The sequence below is a fragment of the Notolepis coatsorum genome, assembly GCF_963971535.1.
Source record: "Notolepis coatsorum genome assembly, chromosome: 1".
NCBI lineage: Eukaryota > Metazoa > Chordata > Actinopteri > Aulopiformes > Paralepididae > Notolepis > Notolepis coatsorum.
This window is the reverse complement of record NC_140165.1, coordinates 154,602,064-154,617,931: the sequence shown is the minus strand read 5'-3', so window position 1 is coordinate 154,617,931 and position 15,868 is coordinate 154,602,064. Positions and strand designations below refer to the sequence as shown.

Below are 15,868 nucleotides of genomic sequence, written 5' to 3'. Positions count from 1 at the left end.
TCTATCTATCTATCTATCTATCTATCTATCTATCTATCTATCTATCTATCTATCTATCTATCTATCTATCTATCTATCTATCTATCTATCTATCTATCTATCTATCTATCTATCTATCTATCTATCTATCTATCTATCTATCTATCTATCTATCTATCTATCTATCTAGAATTGATCTTTAAGAAGGACGGTGCTTGAACGAGCCCTCCGATGGATTTATAATTTGATTGGTTGCTACAACGTTGACGTTTGAAACATAGAAGTAGGAGGGGAAATCACTGGTAGCCAATGACGTGTTTCAATTCCGGGAAAGGGGGAGATGCTTCCAGCACTATTGGAAAAGGGAGTGGTCTCCTCCCCTTTTTCAACATGAGCCACGAGACACTTCCTTACCGGCGTTTGATTCTTCGGTCTGACATTTTCTCTCGACGATAGAAGAGAGCGGTTTACTATTTATCTATCTATTTATAAAAAAACGTTTTTTTTCTGCCATAACCATGCTTGGCCTGTGCCTTTATGTACCTGTCCCTAATTCAGACCCGATTGAGGTAGAATATTTTGAGTCCAATATATTACCATTGGGGCTGAAATCTCTCTTCAAATTGAGCGTATTCCTTCCGTCGCAAGAACTGTCAACCTACCAGAAGTGGAGGAAGGTAAGATAGCAAGCAGACCATTACACGCTTTTGTCATACTTGTATTATACTCTTAATGACCTAGTTTACGCAATTTGATTAAGTGAACACTGCTATACAACCGGCGTGTGTCGACTGTAAGAAGCCGGTCCGGCCTGAAAGTAGGCTTCGATGCCTCATAGAAATGAGCGTCCCTTCCCCCATACAAATGACAGGCTCTGCCGCCAACTTTCTCAGAACTTTTTATTACGATTCATCTAATGTAGGCTACATTTATTTATATATTGCCTGGTGTCTTTCGAGGAATGTACTATCTTAATATTATCTGACGTTATTGTTTGAATTTTTCAGCAACACATAACATTTTTAAATACACTTTAAATTCCTTTAAAGCAAACCTAGCACTCCGACTAGGGGGTTTCACTAACTGAACTTATCGTGGGTGAAATGGGTACATTATCTGATTGCGTTGTATAGGCCTGCAGAAGTGGAGATATCATGCATGCCCAGTGGCCCAGTGAGTACTGTGAGACTGTCTCACATGTATCAGGTCAAATATCAGGTCAGCTGCCCCAGTGTCCATGTGCTATTTAGAGCAGGTACGCTCTGCCTAGACAGGATTACTACTCTGCAATAGTTGGCAGGGTGACCTATAGTTAAAGGTACATCTATATCTGAGACGACCGGTGCTTAGTTATATCATTCATTACCCTAGTCTTGAAGACTCTGATGTCATCAAAGACCTAGATGCCAAGAGTACTACACCATGGCAAGCTGGTCAGACACCCAAGCCAGAACATTTTAGGTTTACGTAGAAGATTTTCTGTTCTTTATTTTCTCAGTCTTGATGCCTGAATGAAATCCTGTGAATGTGAGCATAGAGATAGAACGCACCTGGATTTCCCCAAGGGGATCAATAAAGGAATATATTATCTTACCTGGCTTCTTAAAATATTTCAGACATGATGCACTTGACACAGTGGCCACACTGGTTTCGTAAGTGACACTGTTGGCAGGGCAAGTGGACGAAGAATGTATACAGGAATGTCTCATTGTCTCACCTCCCCTCTGCGTTCCCCCTTTGCCTACATATAAGGCTCACCATACAGGCCAATATGTCGTTCTCTGCCTTGTCTTGTATGGGTCTCCATGTTTTTAAGTAACTTATTATTCATCTGTTGCACACCGCCCTACACACGCACAACCATGGTTCCAGAATGGAATGCTGTGTCATCTAACCCCCCTTGTTGTTTTTGTTGTTGTAGAAACATGTGAAGAAAGAAGAGAAGGATCTAGAAGGGCAACTGGACATTGAAGAATTTGTTCACTATTTGCAAGACTATGAGAAAGACCTGAAACTCGTTGTGAAGAGCCTTGACAAAAATAATGCAGGTACGATGGCACTTAATCACAGCATTGTTGCTTTCTTGGTTATTGTAAGCACAATGGCTGTAATTGCCTGCTGAAGAGTTGTATTTATTAGCTTGCTGCTCGCATAGCCTTAGTGGTTCTCGAAAGATGCATGTTTTTGATTGTCTTTTCTTTTCTATTAAGGCCGCATTGATTCTAAGGAGATCATGCAGTCTCTTCAGGACCTTGGAGTTCACATTTCCCAGCAACATGCAGAGAAGGTGCTTAAAAGGTAATTTCATTGAGATAAAACTGTTTTGTGTGTAGTCTTTCCAAATTATCCATTTTTGCACACTGCAATAGGATTGTCTGACCAGATTTTCTTGTTTTAATAGTATGGATAAGAATGGAACTATGACAATCAATTGGAATGAACGGAGCAACTATCCCATGGCGGAACCAACAGAGTCCATCCCTGAGATCATCCTGTACTGGAAACACTCCACGGTAAGGAGGCCCAGGCCATACCCAATATCATACAGAGGGTGAATCAATCGCTTGTTCTTTAATCATTCTTCTTGATTGGAATAAGTTGTGCGTCGGATATTAAGCACCATAGGGCTGTGCAAAGTCTTCTCAATTGGGAGGATTATGACGGCAGTGAGTGACTGGTTTGAACTAGCTTTTATGTGAATTACATTTTATACACAGATAGAGGCTATAATTACCTTCAGAACCCCTCAAAGGACGGTGTGATCCTGGCCACTCCACAGACTCCTGCATACAGTGAGTCTAGCAGCCAAACCACTAAAGAGTGTAAATGTTTTGAACCAAGGCAAAAAATATAGCCAGAAATGCAGTCAGCCCCTAATGGCATCCACAAACACCACAGCCTGACAAAATGCCACACAAAATATCCTTAAACATTTGGGCAGGGCTATCTTGTGTGGGTATTTAATGTTGTCATGTATTAAACTCCTTTTATAAGGATATTCTCATGGAATCATTGTTTTTTTGCCTAGGTGGGGTTTTGAAGGAAATCCAGGGCTGTAGTCTGTTTTCGATTGACCTGGCTAAGCCATGTCTGGGCTCTTCTGCTCATTGTTCTTGACCAAGATTGGGTGTTAGGTAACAGGTTCTTATCGGATAATTACTTCAGCCTTCCTTCCTAGAACATTATCTGTTATTGTATGGCTTCATTATCCAGTAGAATCCTGCTAATAACTTTGGTTATTAACTGGATTTGTCTAGTTACACAGCAGTGCCTGAGAAGAGTCGAGTCTATGGCTGACTCTGTACCATGAGTCAATATTGGATCAAATGCTTCATTAATGGACTGATGCTTTTGAGAGATGAGGTGTCTTGTGCATATTTAGCCCCCCCCCCCCCCCAGGCCACTCGTCTTGTGGCCCTAGTAGGGAACATGTTCGAAAAGTCTAGCATGAATCTCATTCCTTTCCATCTGCCCAGTAGCTTGATTTTAAACGTGTCGTCTCAAACTGTCTTTGCTAAATGGCCACCTGCAAGCTTGTTTTATCATGTAGGTTACTTTGTTCATGCCGGTCAGTTCGCCCCAAGAATCGCACATCAAAGCAGGTGTAAAACCGGACACCCCAATAACTTGCCTTTGTAAAATCATTGATTGTCTCCATGGGTGAGAACCCCTTGCAAGCAAATTCTATTGTTTGTTACTTTGTTCACACTTTCCTATGTCTCTGTATTCCCTATTTAGATCTTTGATGTAGGTGAGAACCTGATGGTACCTGATGAGTTCACTACAGAAGAGAAGCTGACTGGCATGTGGTGGAGGCATTTGGTTGCAGGTGGAGGAGCTGGAGCCGTGTCTAGATCCTTCACCGCTCCTTTAGACCGTGTCAAAGTGATGATGCAGGTGAGTTATATTTTTGTGGAATTGCACTCACTCACCACAAATCAGCTTGAACTTCAAGCTAGATCTTCAATAACCATTCATCTGTAAAGGTGGGGATACATTGGGCAACATGATCGGGAAATGTGCTAGCCGATAGGAAATTATGTGAGACGGGGTAAAAAAAAACAATGGAATTTATCTGAGCAACAAGAGATGCCCATGCAATCAGTATAAAGTTATTGAGACATCCACTTGTACAACGCTGCCCGACATTGATGCTCAAAGTTGTCCAGACGGTGTTATCACCACAATAAGGCCTTGTAGGGTGACTTGCATAATTGACACATTTAGCTCAAAATGAACTTGCTGTACTTACTTAATCTACCATTACCAAATAGTCATAAATGGGTTAATGTGTACGTGAAGGTGTTTGAAAGAGCAGGGGGTCAGAGTCCAGCGGCTGATTCTCTTAACTAGCCAATGGCAGCGGCTGACTATCAGCACAGCCTCTGTTATACTGCATGATTGGCTGCATTTAGTGCGTCACTGGTGGGTCTCCAATAAGGTCTACTTGCACGCGATTGCAAAAAGGGTTTGTGTCCAATGTTCCCCCTAAGGTGTGCACATGGCAAAACGCTCCCGCGCACATCTGAAATCTGTCGCGCACAGAAACGTTTGTGTAAAATATGCATGTAGTTAAATTGACTGGCGCATTGCACCGAATACTACGGTAACCTGTTGCATGTGACGTTACCAAGAGAAGCCCCGCTTTCAGTGCCTTGTGGGCGGCGCTACTGCGCGCTCACACAGACTCGCACAACAGATGAGGAAGTGGACAGATCCGACCAGCATTGCTGGCTCCTCACAATGCAAATGCGAAAATGTACATTACAGATTAACTGCAGAGAAAATTCCCAATTTATCCTCCCAGTCGAGACTAATTGGAAGCGGAGTGCAACGCGTGCAAAGCTTGACCATATGTTTCTGTGTCTAATCTCAAAGCTCACATGGACACAGAAAAACATTACAAACAAAGCAGTGAGGCGAGAGTTTGATGGCAAAGTTGACCGAATTGATTGAAGAATGCAGCTATACAGAGAGAGAATGAAAATAATTAAACTATTTTGATGCCTCAAAATGATGTTTTGGTTTGATAAGATGCTTATGATACAATCATTCTAAGGATTATGTGTGTAATAAATTAGTTTAGTACACTAATTGCAACAAATCTGAAACTGCATAGTGCACTTTTAAATTAGTATCTTTGTGAGGTTACTGTTTTATAATTTACATTGAAAAGATACAAAGATATATTTTTTAAAGCTGGATTTTCTAATACAGAAGAGGTATTATTTAGAACATTACTTCATATTTTTCTTATTTATTTTGTCCAGTAAGACTTGAAAATATATATTTTTTCATGTTGATTTAGTTGTTTTCTTGAGATTTGTCAGATTACTTTAGGCATAATACAGCATGTTGAGTAACTTTGGTTATAGAGAGATATTATTTTGTTATATAAAATAATATAAACAATAATTGTATATCTTATTGTTATATCCATACAGGAGGCATACTTTAAATATATTATAATGATAAGGCATCTTTGAGTAAACTTTCAGTATCATTAAGTATCTTGAGGCTGAAGGCAGTGGTCACTATGGTCACCCTTGAAGTCTCATTATAATTCACTTAATAAAATAATGACGAGTCAGACAAAAGTTAGTGACACAACTCACACCGCCTCCGCCAAAGTAAGGACTTTGCTCTGTATTGTCAATCAATGGTCAAATAAATATTTGATTAAGGAATATAATATGCCTTTTTGTATTATTTCTGTGTATCAGCCAAATGTATATTTTTATGTTAGACATTGAGGGAAATTAAGATTCTCAGATTTTTTACAAACCGCCGCTTATCAACTAGCCGGTTAATCGGCAGGTGATGTATGTTGCTCAGTAGTTGCTGATGTCTGCTCAGGAGGTTTGAGTGTTTGCTCAGACCGAAAAAAAATTAGAGGGAACATTGTTTGTCAATCACCCAGTTGTACGTCATTGGGCATAGTTGTAGGCAGTCGACTTTGAGACTCTCGTGATCTGTACACATTGTCCCAAGTGCTGCACTTTGGCTTTGGCCAGTGTATCCTCTTTCATCTTTTTGATTGTGTGATTTGGCTTGCAATTTGATCTTTTGAGATGACAAAACGCTGTCGTCCTATTTGTCAACTAGCATGAAGATTCAAGGACGTCTGGCTTTAGCTGCTTCCTTACCATGATACATTACCAGAGATATGTTTAGTCCTATTAGCATTTATGGGTGGTATGTTGTCTGTATTTTAACTCTTTAAATGCCATGCCTGGTTTTCCATTTTACCGCTTGAATGCCACCATCCGCGCCAATGTTAACGTTAATATCGCCTAATCTATGTTTTAAATTATGGCTATGTGTCTAATCTGCCCATCGCATTATCAAAGACTATGTTCCAGACAGTGCTGTGAAGGCAGATTGTTTTTTTATCGCGTCGTTGCCGTTTCAGAGCAGTTAGAAAAGCCCCCGTTTTGATATAAAAAACAACTCATTCTGGAGCATTCTATGAAAATCGTCTTTTAGTGGAATATTCCACAACGTTGATATTCGTCGGCCTTTTTATGAATCGTTTTCAAATAAACGCTAGATGATCAATATTATACGTGCACGCACGCACATTACGGCCGCGCGCGGACAATCGCCTTGTTGATTTCCTCTCGGACTTTTACAGTGAAAACGAAAGAAGAGATTTCACAAAACAGCTTATAACTTCATCAAAATTACTCTGATTATCCTACCACTGATAACATAGAGTCCTTACCTGACATCAGATGGTATCCAACTGGTATATTCCAATTCCTGATCACCATTCGAAAAAATCGATACGTGTATGGATCCAACGCGACACAGTGGTTCTCCATGATCCGCGGAGATCTGAGGCTCCAGAATGAACTCTAGTAACCCCGGCTGGATCAGTGAACTGGAAAATGTGGAGTACCGGATTTTTTTCCCCATTCATTTTCATTGAGTCCATTCCAAAATCACTTATGTCATCTGGGAGACGACAGGGGGCGCTTTTTTCCACAGTGATCACCGGCGCAGCTCGGCAATACTCGGGTAGGCTCGGGTGATGCAATAATTTTTCAGATCGCAAAAAAAAAAAAAAAAAAAAAATTCCGAGAAATCTCGTGAGTGGCTAGCAACCACCTATAAAAAAACACGAGAAATCTCGTGAGTGGCACTGAAAGAGTTAATTATAATTAGTCTCGTTTTCTATTTCTCTAGGTTCATGGCTCCCGCAGCAGCAACATGTGTATCATGACTGGACTGACTCAGATGATCAAAGAGGGTGGCGTGAGATCGCTGTGGAGAGGGAATGGGGTGAACATAATCAAAATCGCACCTGAATCTGCCCTCAAGTTCATGGCTTATGAACAGGTACTGCCCCAGTTCTCCTGCAGTTAATAAGAGTATTATGCCCCCCCCCCCTGCATATGTTGACTATTGATTATGTTGATTATTTCATTATTTATAACATCCGCTCAATTCCTGATGCACTGACCAGTTTGCTAACCTTATTTATTTCCCCCCCTCCCTTCTTCATGGACTGATGCAGATCAAACGCTTCATTGGCGGTGATAAGAAGATCCTGACTATTCAGGAGCGTTTTCTTGCTGGCTCACTGGCTGGAGTCATTGCCCAAAGCACCATCTACCCAATGGAGGTGATTATCCTTGGAATCTTCCTCTAGATCTAATCCTATCATCAAACAAATGTATTGTGTGTATAGAGTATTGTTGTTCTCAGTGTATTGATTTTCTTTTTCTTTAATCTCCATCAAGGTCCTGAAAACTCGGCTTGCTCTGAGAAAGACTGGCCAGTACTCTGGAATATCTGATTGCGCAAAGCAAATCTTCAGAAGGGAGGGCCTTCGGGCTTTCTATAAGGGCTATGTCCCAAACATGTTGGGCATCATCCCCTATGCAGGCATTGACCTGGCAGTGTATGAGGTAAGCAATTTTGAAAGAAATACATGACCTGTTTGGTGTAATGGCTTTCAGTAGTAATCCTCTTATTCATATTTCTCAATTCTAATCATGTTCTGAATCCTTAGACGCTGAGAAACGACTGGTTGCAGAAGTATGGCACCAACAGCACTGACCCTGGTGTGCTTGTTCTTCTGGGTTGTGGTACAGTCTCCAGCACATGTGGTCAGCTGGCCAGCTATCCACTGGCTCTGGTGCGGACCCGCATGCAGGCTCATGGTGAGTCTTTACTTCTGGAATGCCTGACCCTCTTAAGCCCCTAATTAATATGCTCCTGATTCCTGTTTGCATGTTCCCAGCATCATCTCATGCCTAATATGTGTTATTTTACTCTTAACAGCTACTTTGGAGGGCAGCCAGCAAGTAACCATGACGGGGCTTTTCAAACAGATCATCCAGACTGAGGGGCCTATGGGGCTATACAGGGGTCTGGCCCCCAACTTCTTGAAGGTCATTCCAGCAGTAAGCATTAGCTATGTGATCTACGAGCGCCTGAAAACATCGCTGGGAGTGACCTCGCGCTGATATGACCGGCAACGACAGTGTGGTTGGACTGGTATGAACGATGCCCATTGGGGCGGAGGCTGGAAGCTGTAGAGGATCTCGGATGTACCTGTTGAGGACTTTGGGTTGTGTGGAGCCATCATTCTGTGAATGTCGGATGCTGAAGGACGAGAAGGGACACCAACTTGAACTTGTGTGGAAGATATCGACTCTGTGAGCTGAAATGTGAGGGGAAGGGGAGAGCGCTTTCAATGCAGTTGCTGCTATTTTATCAAGAGTTTATGCTGCAGTGAGTAATTGAGGACCAAAGTGTCATGTTATTCCTACCATTTTATGGTATAGTGCCTCAGGAAATATCCTTGTTTGATACAGATGTCACTACTGTTTGTTTTACGTCAGTCCTGGTGTGCACCTCATTTGTAACACTATTTTATGGAGGTGTGGGGTTGAGCGCTTAATAATTTTTCACATTCTATAATGGGTATACCTGGCGCAATTATATTCCTACGTGAAAGGAGTTGCACATATGGTTCATGGTCCCCCATCGACAGCCACCCACTCAATTCTAAGTACTTAAGTGTTTGAGGGAATGAGTATTTATTAATGTCCATCCAGTATTTATGTTATTATTTTTTATATATGTGCTACATGTTGCCTGTCTTTGAGAGGAATGCAGTCGTATTTTTTGTTTACGTGTGTCTGTTTAGAGCCGTATGCAAGAATGCAAATGTACTGTTGACGCAATTACCGTCCGTTTTAACTTACGGGTACATTTTTGAATGTTTTCATTGTAAATCTGCTTCAGATTATGTCAAGTCAGCGACATAATCTAGTAGATTTTTGCCCTCCCAAGTGTAAGCATTAATCTTGTATGTGGGAACATTTTTTATTCGTCAGTGCACACTTGGTGGTTATATTTAAAACATTTGTACTTTAAGAAATTATGGTTTGAGTAGATGAGCAGCATAATGCACTTTAATCAATGCTGGAACGAACTTTGAATGTTTGAACATTGCTAGAATAAATATTTTCTAGACAATGATTTCATTATTAAAAGTGTTTTAATGGACTATTTTGATGCAAATAAATGAAAAGCCTTGGTTAAAATAATTGTCATTGGAATGAAATGCTACATGAGCTTATGGATGGTGTAAATTAAGAAATCCAAAATCTCTGCAAGTGTCTTGAGTCAGTAAAAATAGTGAACTGAAAATCAATTAGGTTACATTTCTCCAGTTACTTTTGGAGGCAATGATAACTTCATCCCACGTTATAGGTTCTAGTGAACAAGAGTTGAGGGGCTGTGCTAACTTATCATGGAATTTTGGCTTTCCATATTTTAATGTATCTAATTCATTAATAACACTTGCGGCTAAATTTGGGGTATGCAGCTTCAACAGCACAAGTGGGACACTTTGCACTGTTTGGACGTTAGAGACTGTTCTGCGTAGGATTGTCATTGTCACAATGGTACAACGAAATTTAAAATGCAGCCCTGTGCTAACAGTCATACAGTCCTAGATAAAAACAACTTAATAAAAAGAGAGACATAATGCACATAAACGGGGGGTATAAAAGAAGATTGCACTATTCCCTTGGTGTTGTGGGGTGCATGGGAGACTGTTGCTTTATATTTGAGCTGAGTTAAGTGCACGTATGGCCCTGGGATAAAAACTGAACTTGAGTGTCCGTCCGGGTGGGCATGACGCTGAAACGCCTGCCCGAGCGCAGCCGTATGAGGTTTGTTGCCAGGATGGTTTTGATTGAACATTTTATTAACAGATTGCAGAATGGGTACAATACAGTAGGCTACAGCTCAATACACACAATTGTTAAGGGGATGCAGAGAAAGACTTTCGTCTTGTTTACATCAGGGTCCCCCATTTTAAATTCATCATAACATAATGATAATGACATACAGATAGATAGTACTGCTACATTTAGACATTTATGATATACCAGATTTACAAATACAGTACTGTTTGTGTGGGTCCTATATTGACTGCCTTTTTAAGACAGGGGGAGTTCTTCCAGTGAGGGGAGAGGGCATCCAATGATTTTTTTGGGCCGAGTTGACGACCCTCTGGAGCGCCTTCCTCTCTGCGGCTGTGCAGCTGAGGAACCATACATTGATGCAGTAGGTGAGGATGTATATACACTCTTTTTCTGGACACTTTTGTATCACAAACAGTACTGTATTTGCAAATCTGATATGTCATAAATGTATAGATGTAGCAGTACTGTCTATATGGATGTCATATATGTTATGATGAATTGAAAATGGGGGACCCTGATGTAAACAAGACGAAAGTCTTTCTCTGGTCTGCATCCCCTTAACAATTGTATGTATTGAGCTGTACTGTACTGTACCCATTCTGCAAGCTGTTAATAAACTTTTCAATCAATCAATCAATCATGTTTTCCACGGAGCAGCTGTAAAAGGACACAAGCAGGTCTTGTTAAGGTGGGAACTGGGAAGTAGAGTCTCTGTTGTTCCTTCTTTCACGGTCGCCTTGGTGTTGGTTCTCCAGGTCAGGTCATCCTCCAGGTGGACGCCCAGGAATTTGATGACTGAGACTCTCCACGCATGACCCCGTCGATGTACAGGGGCTATGGGACGCTGGAAGGGACATAATCGTTACCAGATTGCCTTTTTAAAAGAATAACGTTCTTGGTTTGTCCCAAGTAGCCTCCCGTATAAAAACACGGAAGTAGACCTAGGGACAGAGGGACGCAATTTAGAAGCTATTACTTTCGGCGTTGCCACCCAGAAGGACATATTTGTTATATAGCGTAAAATAACTATGTAGCTATGTAGCTATCTACCTAAATACAAAATACTGAGATTACGATTCAATGCAAAAAAAATGTTGCAAAACGTGTTCCGATCCGGTTTTCTAATCAGGACCACACATACCGTCCTAACATGGGTTATTACATTGATATTGTTCTTACACAACACCGGTAAGTCATGCAAGAGTAGTCTTGAGTCAGGATCCCCTGATACGAACGTTAATGACAAGTTATGCTAAATGTTTAGCTCTAATATCAGAAAATGTACGTAACGTTATCAGCAGAGCAAAGATTGATTGATTGATTGAAAAGTGTATTAACAGATTGCAGAATGGGTACAGTACAGCTCAATACATACAATTGTTAAGGGGATGCAGACCAGAGAAAGACTTTCGTCTTGTTTACATCAGGGTCCCCCATTTTCAATTCATCATATGACACACACGACATACAGATAGACAGTACTGCTACATCTATACATTTATGACATACCAGATTTGCAAATACAGTACTGTTTGTGATACTAAAAAAAAAGCAAGTTTTTATTAACCGCTATTTATCCAATCACGTAACTTATTAAAAATAAAAACACATTCTTATGTACACGATGTTGCATGTAATGGAGGGGTTCAAACCGGATTCAAACTGACAACCTTTATGCAGCCTGCTTTTCTAACCATGCTCCTGGTATCACCATGTGTCAGGACTACAAGGAAATACTATAACTGGTGCAGGGCCACCAGATCTAGATAGTACTAACTTACTAATTGTTTTTCTAGATCTGCGGAGATCTGAAGAGAATGGCGAGTTGATGCTACCTACTCTATTCTCTCTGCTGGTCCTGTTGTCTGTGATGCTGTACTTCACTGTGTCTCTAATGGATCCAGGGTTTATCCTCACCGATCCTGTTAAGGTAAGAAGAGTAAACAACACCTTGCATGGTGGATGGTGAAGGAGGATGAGGATACACGTGACACACATATGTCTATATATTACACAGTGCCCTCAAGGAATGAGTGAGGAAATGGAGACAATGCTACCTCAGTCGTCTACTCCTCGGTTGCGTCGTTGTGGATATTGTCTACTGCAGGTACTGTATTTGTCATTTGATGTTGTTCATGTATGCATTTGCCTGTGTTGTTTATTGTTCAGTATCTCACAATACCTCTAGTCTTTTCCCCCTAAAGTACAATGGTAACAGATTAAAGATCCCCTTTACCACGCCATATAAATCTACCATCTACCATGCAGGCAATCCACAGGTTTAATTGTGTGTAGACTACTTGCAACTGCAAGGGTTAGAAGCTTAAATTTAGATTTCAAAGGATGATTTTGAGGACGAGATACTCTGATGGCAGTCAATCTCAAACTTCATACTTGCTACATCAATGGTTTTACAACAGATTTCTAACATATTTGAATTTGATCACAAAAAAAGATTTCTAACAGATTTGATCATAATCTACCTGCATCAATATCTGTGTATATGTGCTAATGCCAGTACAAAACATGCAAGCAAATAATGTGAGATTGATGTAGCAATGTCTGTATTGTCTTACTTAGTAGAGACATTTGCATACTAAGCCACTCGGACACCTCTGGAATGCTTTCTTGTTCTATTCTATTTTCTCTATATTCTATTTCTCCTCATTATGCACCAAGCAGCAGCCAATGAGAGCTAAGCACTGTCAGACTTGTAAACGCTGTGTACGTCGCTTTGACCACCACTGCCCCTGGATAGAGAACTGTGTTGGGGAGGGAAACCACCGCTGGTTCATCGTCTACCTGGTCGTACAACTGGTCGTTCTACTCTGGGCCCTGCAGATAGCTTTGTAAGTCACCATACCCCGTCTGTCGCAGTTCTTTGTTGTAATTACGCTGTAAAGTTCATAAGATGAGATGAAATAAAAACCTTTATTGTCCTCCTCGAGAGCGAAATTGTGTTGCGTTGACAGAACCACACAGATATGAATAGGGCAAGAAATAGAAAAAGGTTAGTAATACAAGAGAAGTGAAAGCACAAAATTATATTTGTGTAGAGAAATATTTAGAGCATGCACAGAAATATTTAATCGAATCTACAAATGTACAGGACGCTACTGGAACTTACAAAGTAACGTGTGTGAGAGCATAATATGGCAGATATACACAGTGTACATAGTACATACAGTATATTACAGAGCAGACTACTGATATTCCTATAGTAATATGGCTATTAAAAAGTGTGTAGACATGCATTATGCTGCTTGGTAATGCCTATATCTGGTGTCTCTCAGGTCGGGTGTTTTGTCCGGCAGCACCTGGAAGCTGTGGTTCAGTGTGAACGGGTTCCTGCTGGTGACACTGGGTGTCGTGGGTGTGTTTTCCATAGTGGTGGTCCTTCTGCTGGGCTGTCACCTCTACCTTGCCTCCATCAACTCCACCACATGGGAGTTCATGTCCCGCCACAGGATCTCATACCTGAAGAGTTGTGGCGAGGAGGAGAACCCTTTTGATCGGGGAATGATCTGCAACCTGTGGGACTTCTTTTGCATCTGTCGGACGGTGGTCTGGGAGCAGGTGTACTACAGAAGCAGCCATAATCATGTCTGAGCTCACCTCCGCGGACAACATGTCACAGTCTAGCCCGTCTTGACCACTAATGAAGCTGAGGCTGCACAATGTGGTCACTCACATTACCTTATTTTCTGACAACAGTATTTTAAGATAGGTTTGTGTCATCCAGCGTTTCCGTTAGCCGGTAATTACCGGTATTTGACCGGCAAAATCTGTTGAAGTCCGACATATTTAATCTCTCCGGTCTTAATGTCCGGTGAAAATAATTCCCTCTAAGCACAATTTGATTATTTGAATTGTATTCAAATAGGCTAAAATTAAATAGCCTATGCGATGAACGAAACAATCATTACATTTGTTTCATCGTTGCTTCTAATAATGACCGACGTTGTCAGCGAGAGCTTAGTGCTGGGTTTGGGAGTGCATGTGAAGCTGCAGAGCCGGAGCAGCAGCGGCACAGTGCAGTACTCCAATTCAGCCATTGGCAATTCAGCTGTTGGGTGGGGGGCGCTGCTGTGTGGTCCCCAGATAGAGCCAGAAAAGAGCCAGAAAACCGCTGAATCTGCTGCTCTGCATCGACATACTCTCGCAAATAAGTCGTTGGGAGGTGGAGAGAGAGAGAGTTGTCACGCAACCCACGATAATGTTGCAGTCTCTCTCTGCCAAATTTCTCAGTTCTTCGCTTGATATAATTAATACAAATGTCCAATATAACGGAATTCGTTAGCTCATAAAAATGTGATTATAACAGACTGCTGTTTATTAATGTCGGGCGACTGCCCACAGACACCTATTTGATTTAAAGTCGGCAGCAGCACGGAGTCTCGGGACTTATTTTATTTGGAATATAATGACTTTATACGCAAAAGTAGCCTAGTTTTAAGTAAAAATATTATAAATCTACATGCCTTGATGATGTCATTCTTTTGTTTTGTTGTCATTCTTTTGCCTATCAATTGTTTTTAAGCTCAATAAACTCTGATCGGAATTTCTCTCATTTGACCGGTAGATTGAAATCTACCGGACACTGAGGCCGGCAACAATTTTTTCTAACGGAAACCCTGGTGTCATCATGTCTAGTTACCAGCCAGTCGAGCTGCACTGAGTGTCTATAAAAAGAAGACTGAAACCTGCTATCAAAAAAGATTTCTTACTTCAGATAATGATACCTGACCAGGCCAGTATCTAGACAACAGACATGGACAAATTGAACATGCCTTAAAATATTACATTTGCAGTCAGAAAATAAGGTATTTATTTATTTACACAGACACACATACAACCAAAACACCTTCCAATTGGACTGAGAGTGGCACCACTATGCAGCCTCAGCTAAGATAGAGTCTACAAAGTGTCCATGTCTGGTTATGTTGTTGTTACCTTCTTGTTGCAGAGTGCTTACATGGGCACTACATTACAATGCAAATGCCGTTTTTGTATCGGTTATAATTTATGTATTGTGCTGTTGTTTTGATATAGTTGAGAATTCCCATATGTTATTTCTGTGCCACAGTTTGGTCAATGTTTGTGAGCATGCATCACTCACCCCTAAAGCTAGAAATAGGAGAAAGAACCTTATGAGACCATGAATGGGGCACTGACTTTGTGGGGCCATAAAATGTTAAGTTGAGTTCTCTCACCTAAATGAGGTTTATAATTCTAGTATTGCCAACAGGTCTGAATACAATTGTAAACCTCATTTGGGTGTAAAAGCCCACAAACACTGTATTGCTCCACAGTCAGTACTCCATTCATTGTCAGTGGAACAGCCACAGATTTTACACCCAGAGGTGATGCCACAAATTCAAGGGTTCTCTCTCATCTATAGCTTTAGGAAAGAGTGGTGCATGTTCACAAATATTGACAGAACTGTCCTGGGGCAAATTAATATGGGAACAAGGAAATTCTTAAGTCTTATTTACTTTTTATGGTTGAAAGTTTAAATTAATTAAGTGATTAGGAGTTAAATTAATACAATAATAAAAATTCAATTCACTGTCCATGCCATTGTGCTGTGATGAGTTTGTTCTTAGAGCGATGTACAAATTAACATGTATTTACTGTATCTGTTCTTGTATATTTATTGA

The 15,868-nt window shown here is 40.8% G+C and overlaps 2 protein-coding genes across 3 annotated transcripts; both read left to right on the top strand.

Annotated features, from left to right (window-relative positions):
- Window positions 1-438: 438 nt before the first annotated feature.
- On the top strand, window positions 439-9,415 carry slc25a25a (solute carrier family 25 member 25a). Of its 2 annotated transcripts, none has more exons than XM_084325339.1 (10): window positions 439-656; window positions 1,901-2,027; window positions 2,190-2,277; window positions 2,381-2,492; window positions 3,718-3,876; window positions 7,168-7,320; window positions 7,499-7,606; window positions 7,725-7,892; window positions 7,997-8,147; window positions 8,269-9,415. In XM_084325339.1, exons 1-10 carry the CDS (start codon window positions 498-500, stop codon window positions 8,451-8,453), a joined length of 1,410 nt encoding a protein of 469 aa, XP_084181465.1. In that variant the 5' UTR covers window positions 439-497; the 3' UTR covers window positions 8,454-9,415. The 2 variants fall into 2 exon arrangements, with proteins under 2 accessions (XP_084181465.1, XP_084181466.1); XM_084325340.1 differs by having other exon boundaries at window positions 8,079-8,147; window positions 8,269-8,430.
- A 1,741-nt stretch (window positions 9,416-11,156) lies between these two features.
- Window positions 11,157-15,781, top strand: zdhhc12a (zDHHC palmitoyltransferase 12a). Its single transcript, XM_084319767.1, has 5 exons — window positions 11,157-11,396; window positions 12,005-12,138; window positions 12,226-12,315; window positions 12,891-13,057; window positions 13,502-15,781. Exons 1-5 carry the CDS (start codon window positions 11,300-11,302, stop codon window positions 13,815-13,817), a joined length of 804 nt encoding a protein of 267 aa, XP_084175893.1. The 5' UTR covers window positions 11,157-11,299; the 3' UTR covers window positions 13,818-15,781.
- The last annotated feature ends 87 nt before the right edge of the window (window positions 15,782-15,868 follow it).

What these genes read in the sequence shown, in the direction of transcription:
- slc25a25a (XM_084325339.1), top strand. Translation starts at nt 498, where the DNA reads ATGCTTGGCCTGTGCCTTTATGTACCTGTCCCTAATTCAGACCCGATT. An exon ending in GCAGAGAAGGTGCTTAAAAG is followed by an intron (nt 2,278 to 2,380) that starts GTAATTTCATTG and finishes TTGTTTTAATAG; the next exon opens with TATGGATAAGAATGGAACTA. An exon ending in TGTACTGGAAACACTCCACG is followed by an intron (nt 2,493 to 3,717) that starts GTAAGGAGGCCC and finishes TTCCCTATTTAG; the next exon opens with ATCTTTGATGTAGGTGAGAA.
- zdhhc12a (XM_084319767.1), top strand. Translation starts at nt 11,300, where the DNA reads ATGTTGCAAAACGTGTTCCGATCCGGTTTTCTAATCAGGACCACACAT. An exon ending in ATTGTTCTTACACAACACCG is followed by an intron (nt 11,397 to 12,004) that starts GTAAGTCATGCA and finishes TTGTTTTTCTAG; the next exon opens with ATCTGCGGAGATCTGAAGAG. An exon ending in TGGGCCCTGCAGATAGCTTT is followed by an intron (nt 13,058 to 13,501) that starts GTAAGTCACCAT and finishes GGTGTCTCTCAG; the next exon opens with GTCGGGTGTTTTGTCCGGCA.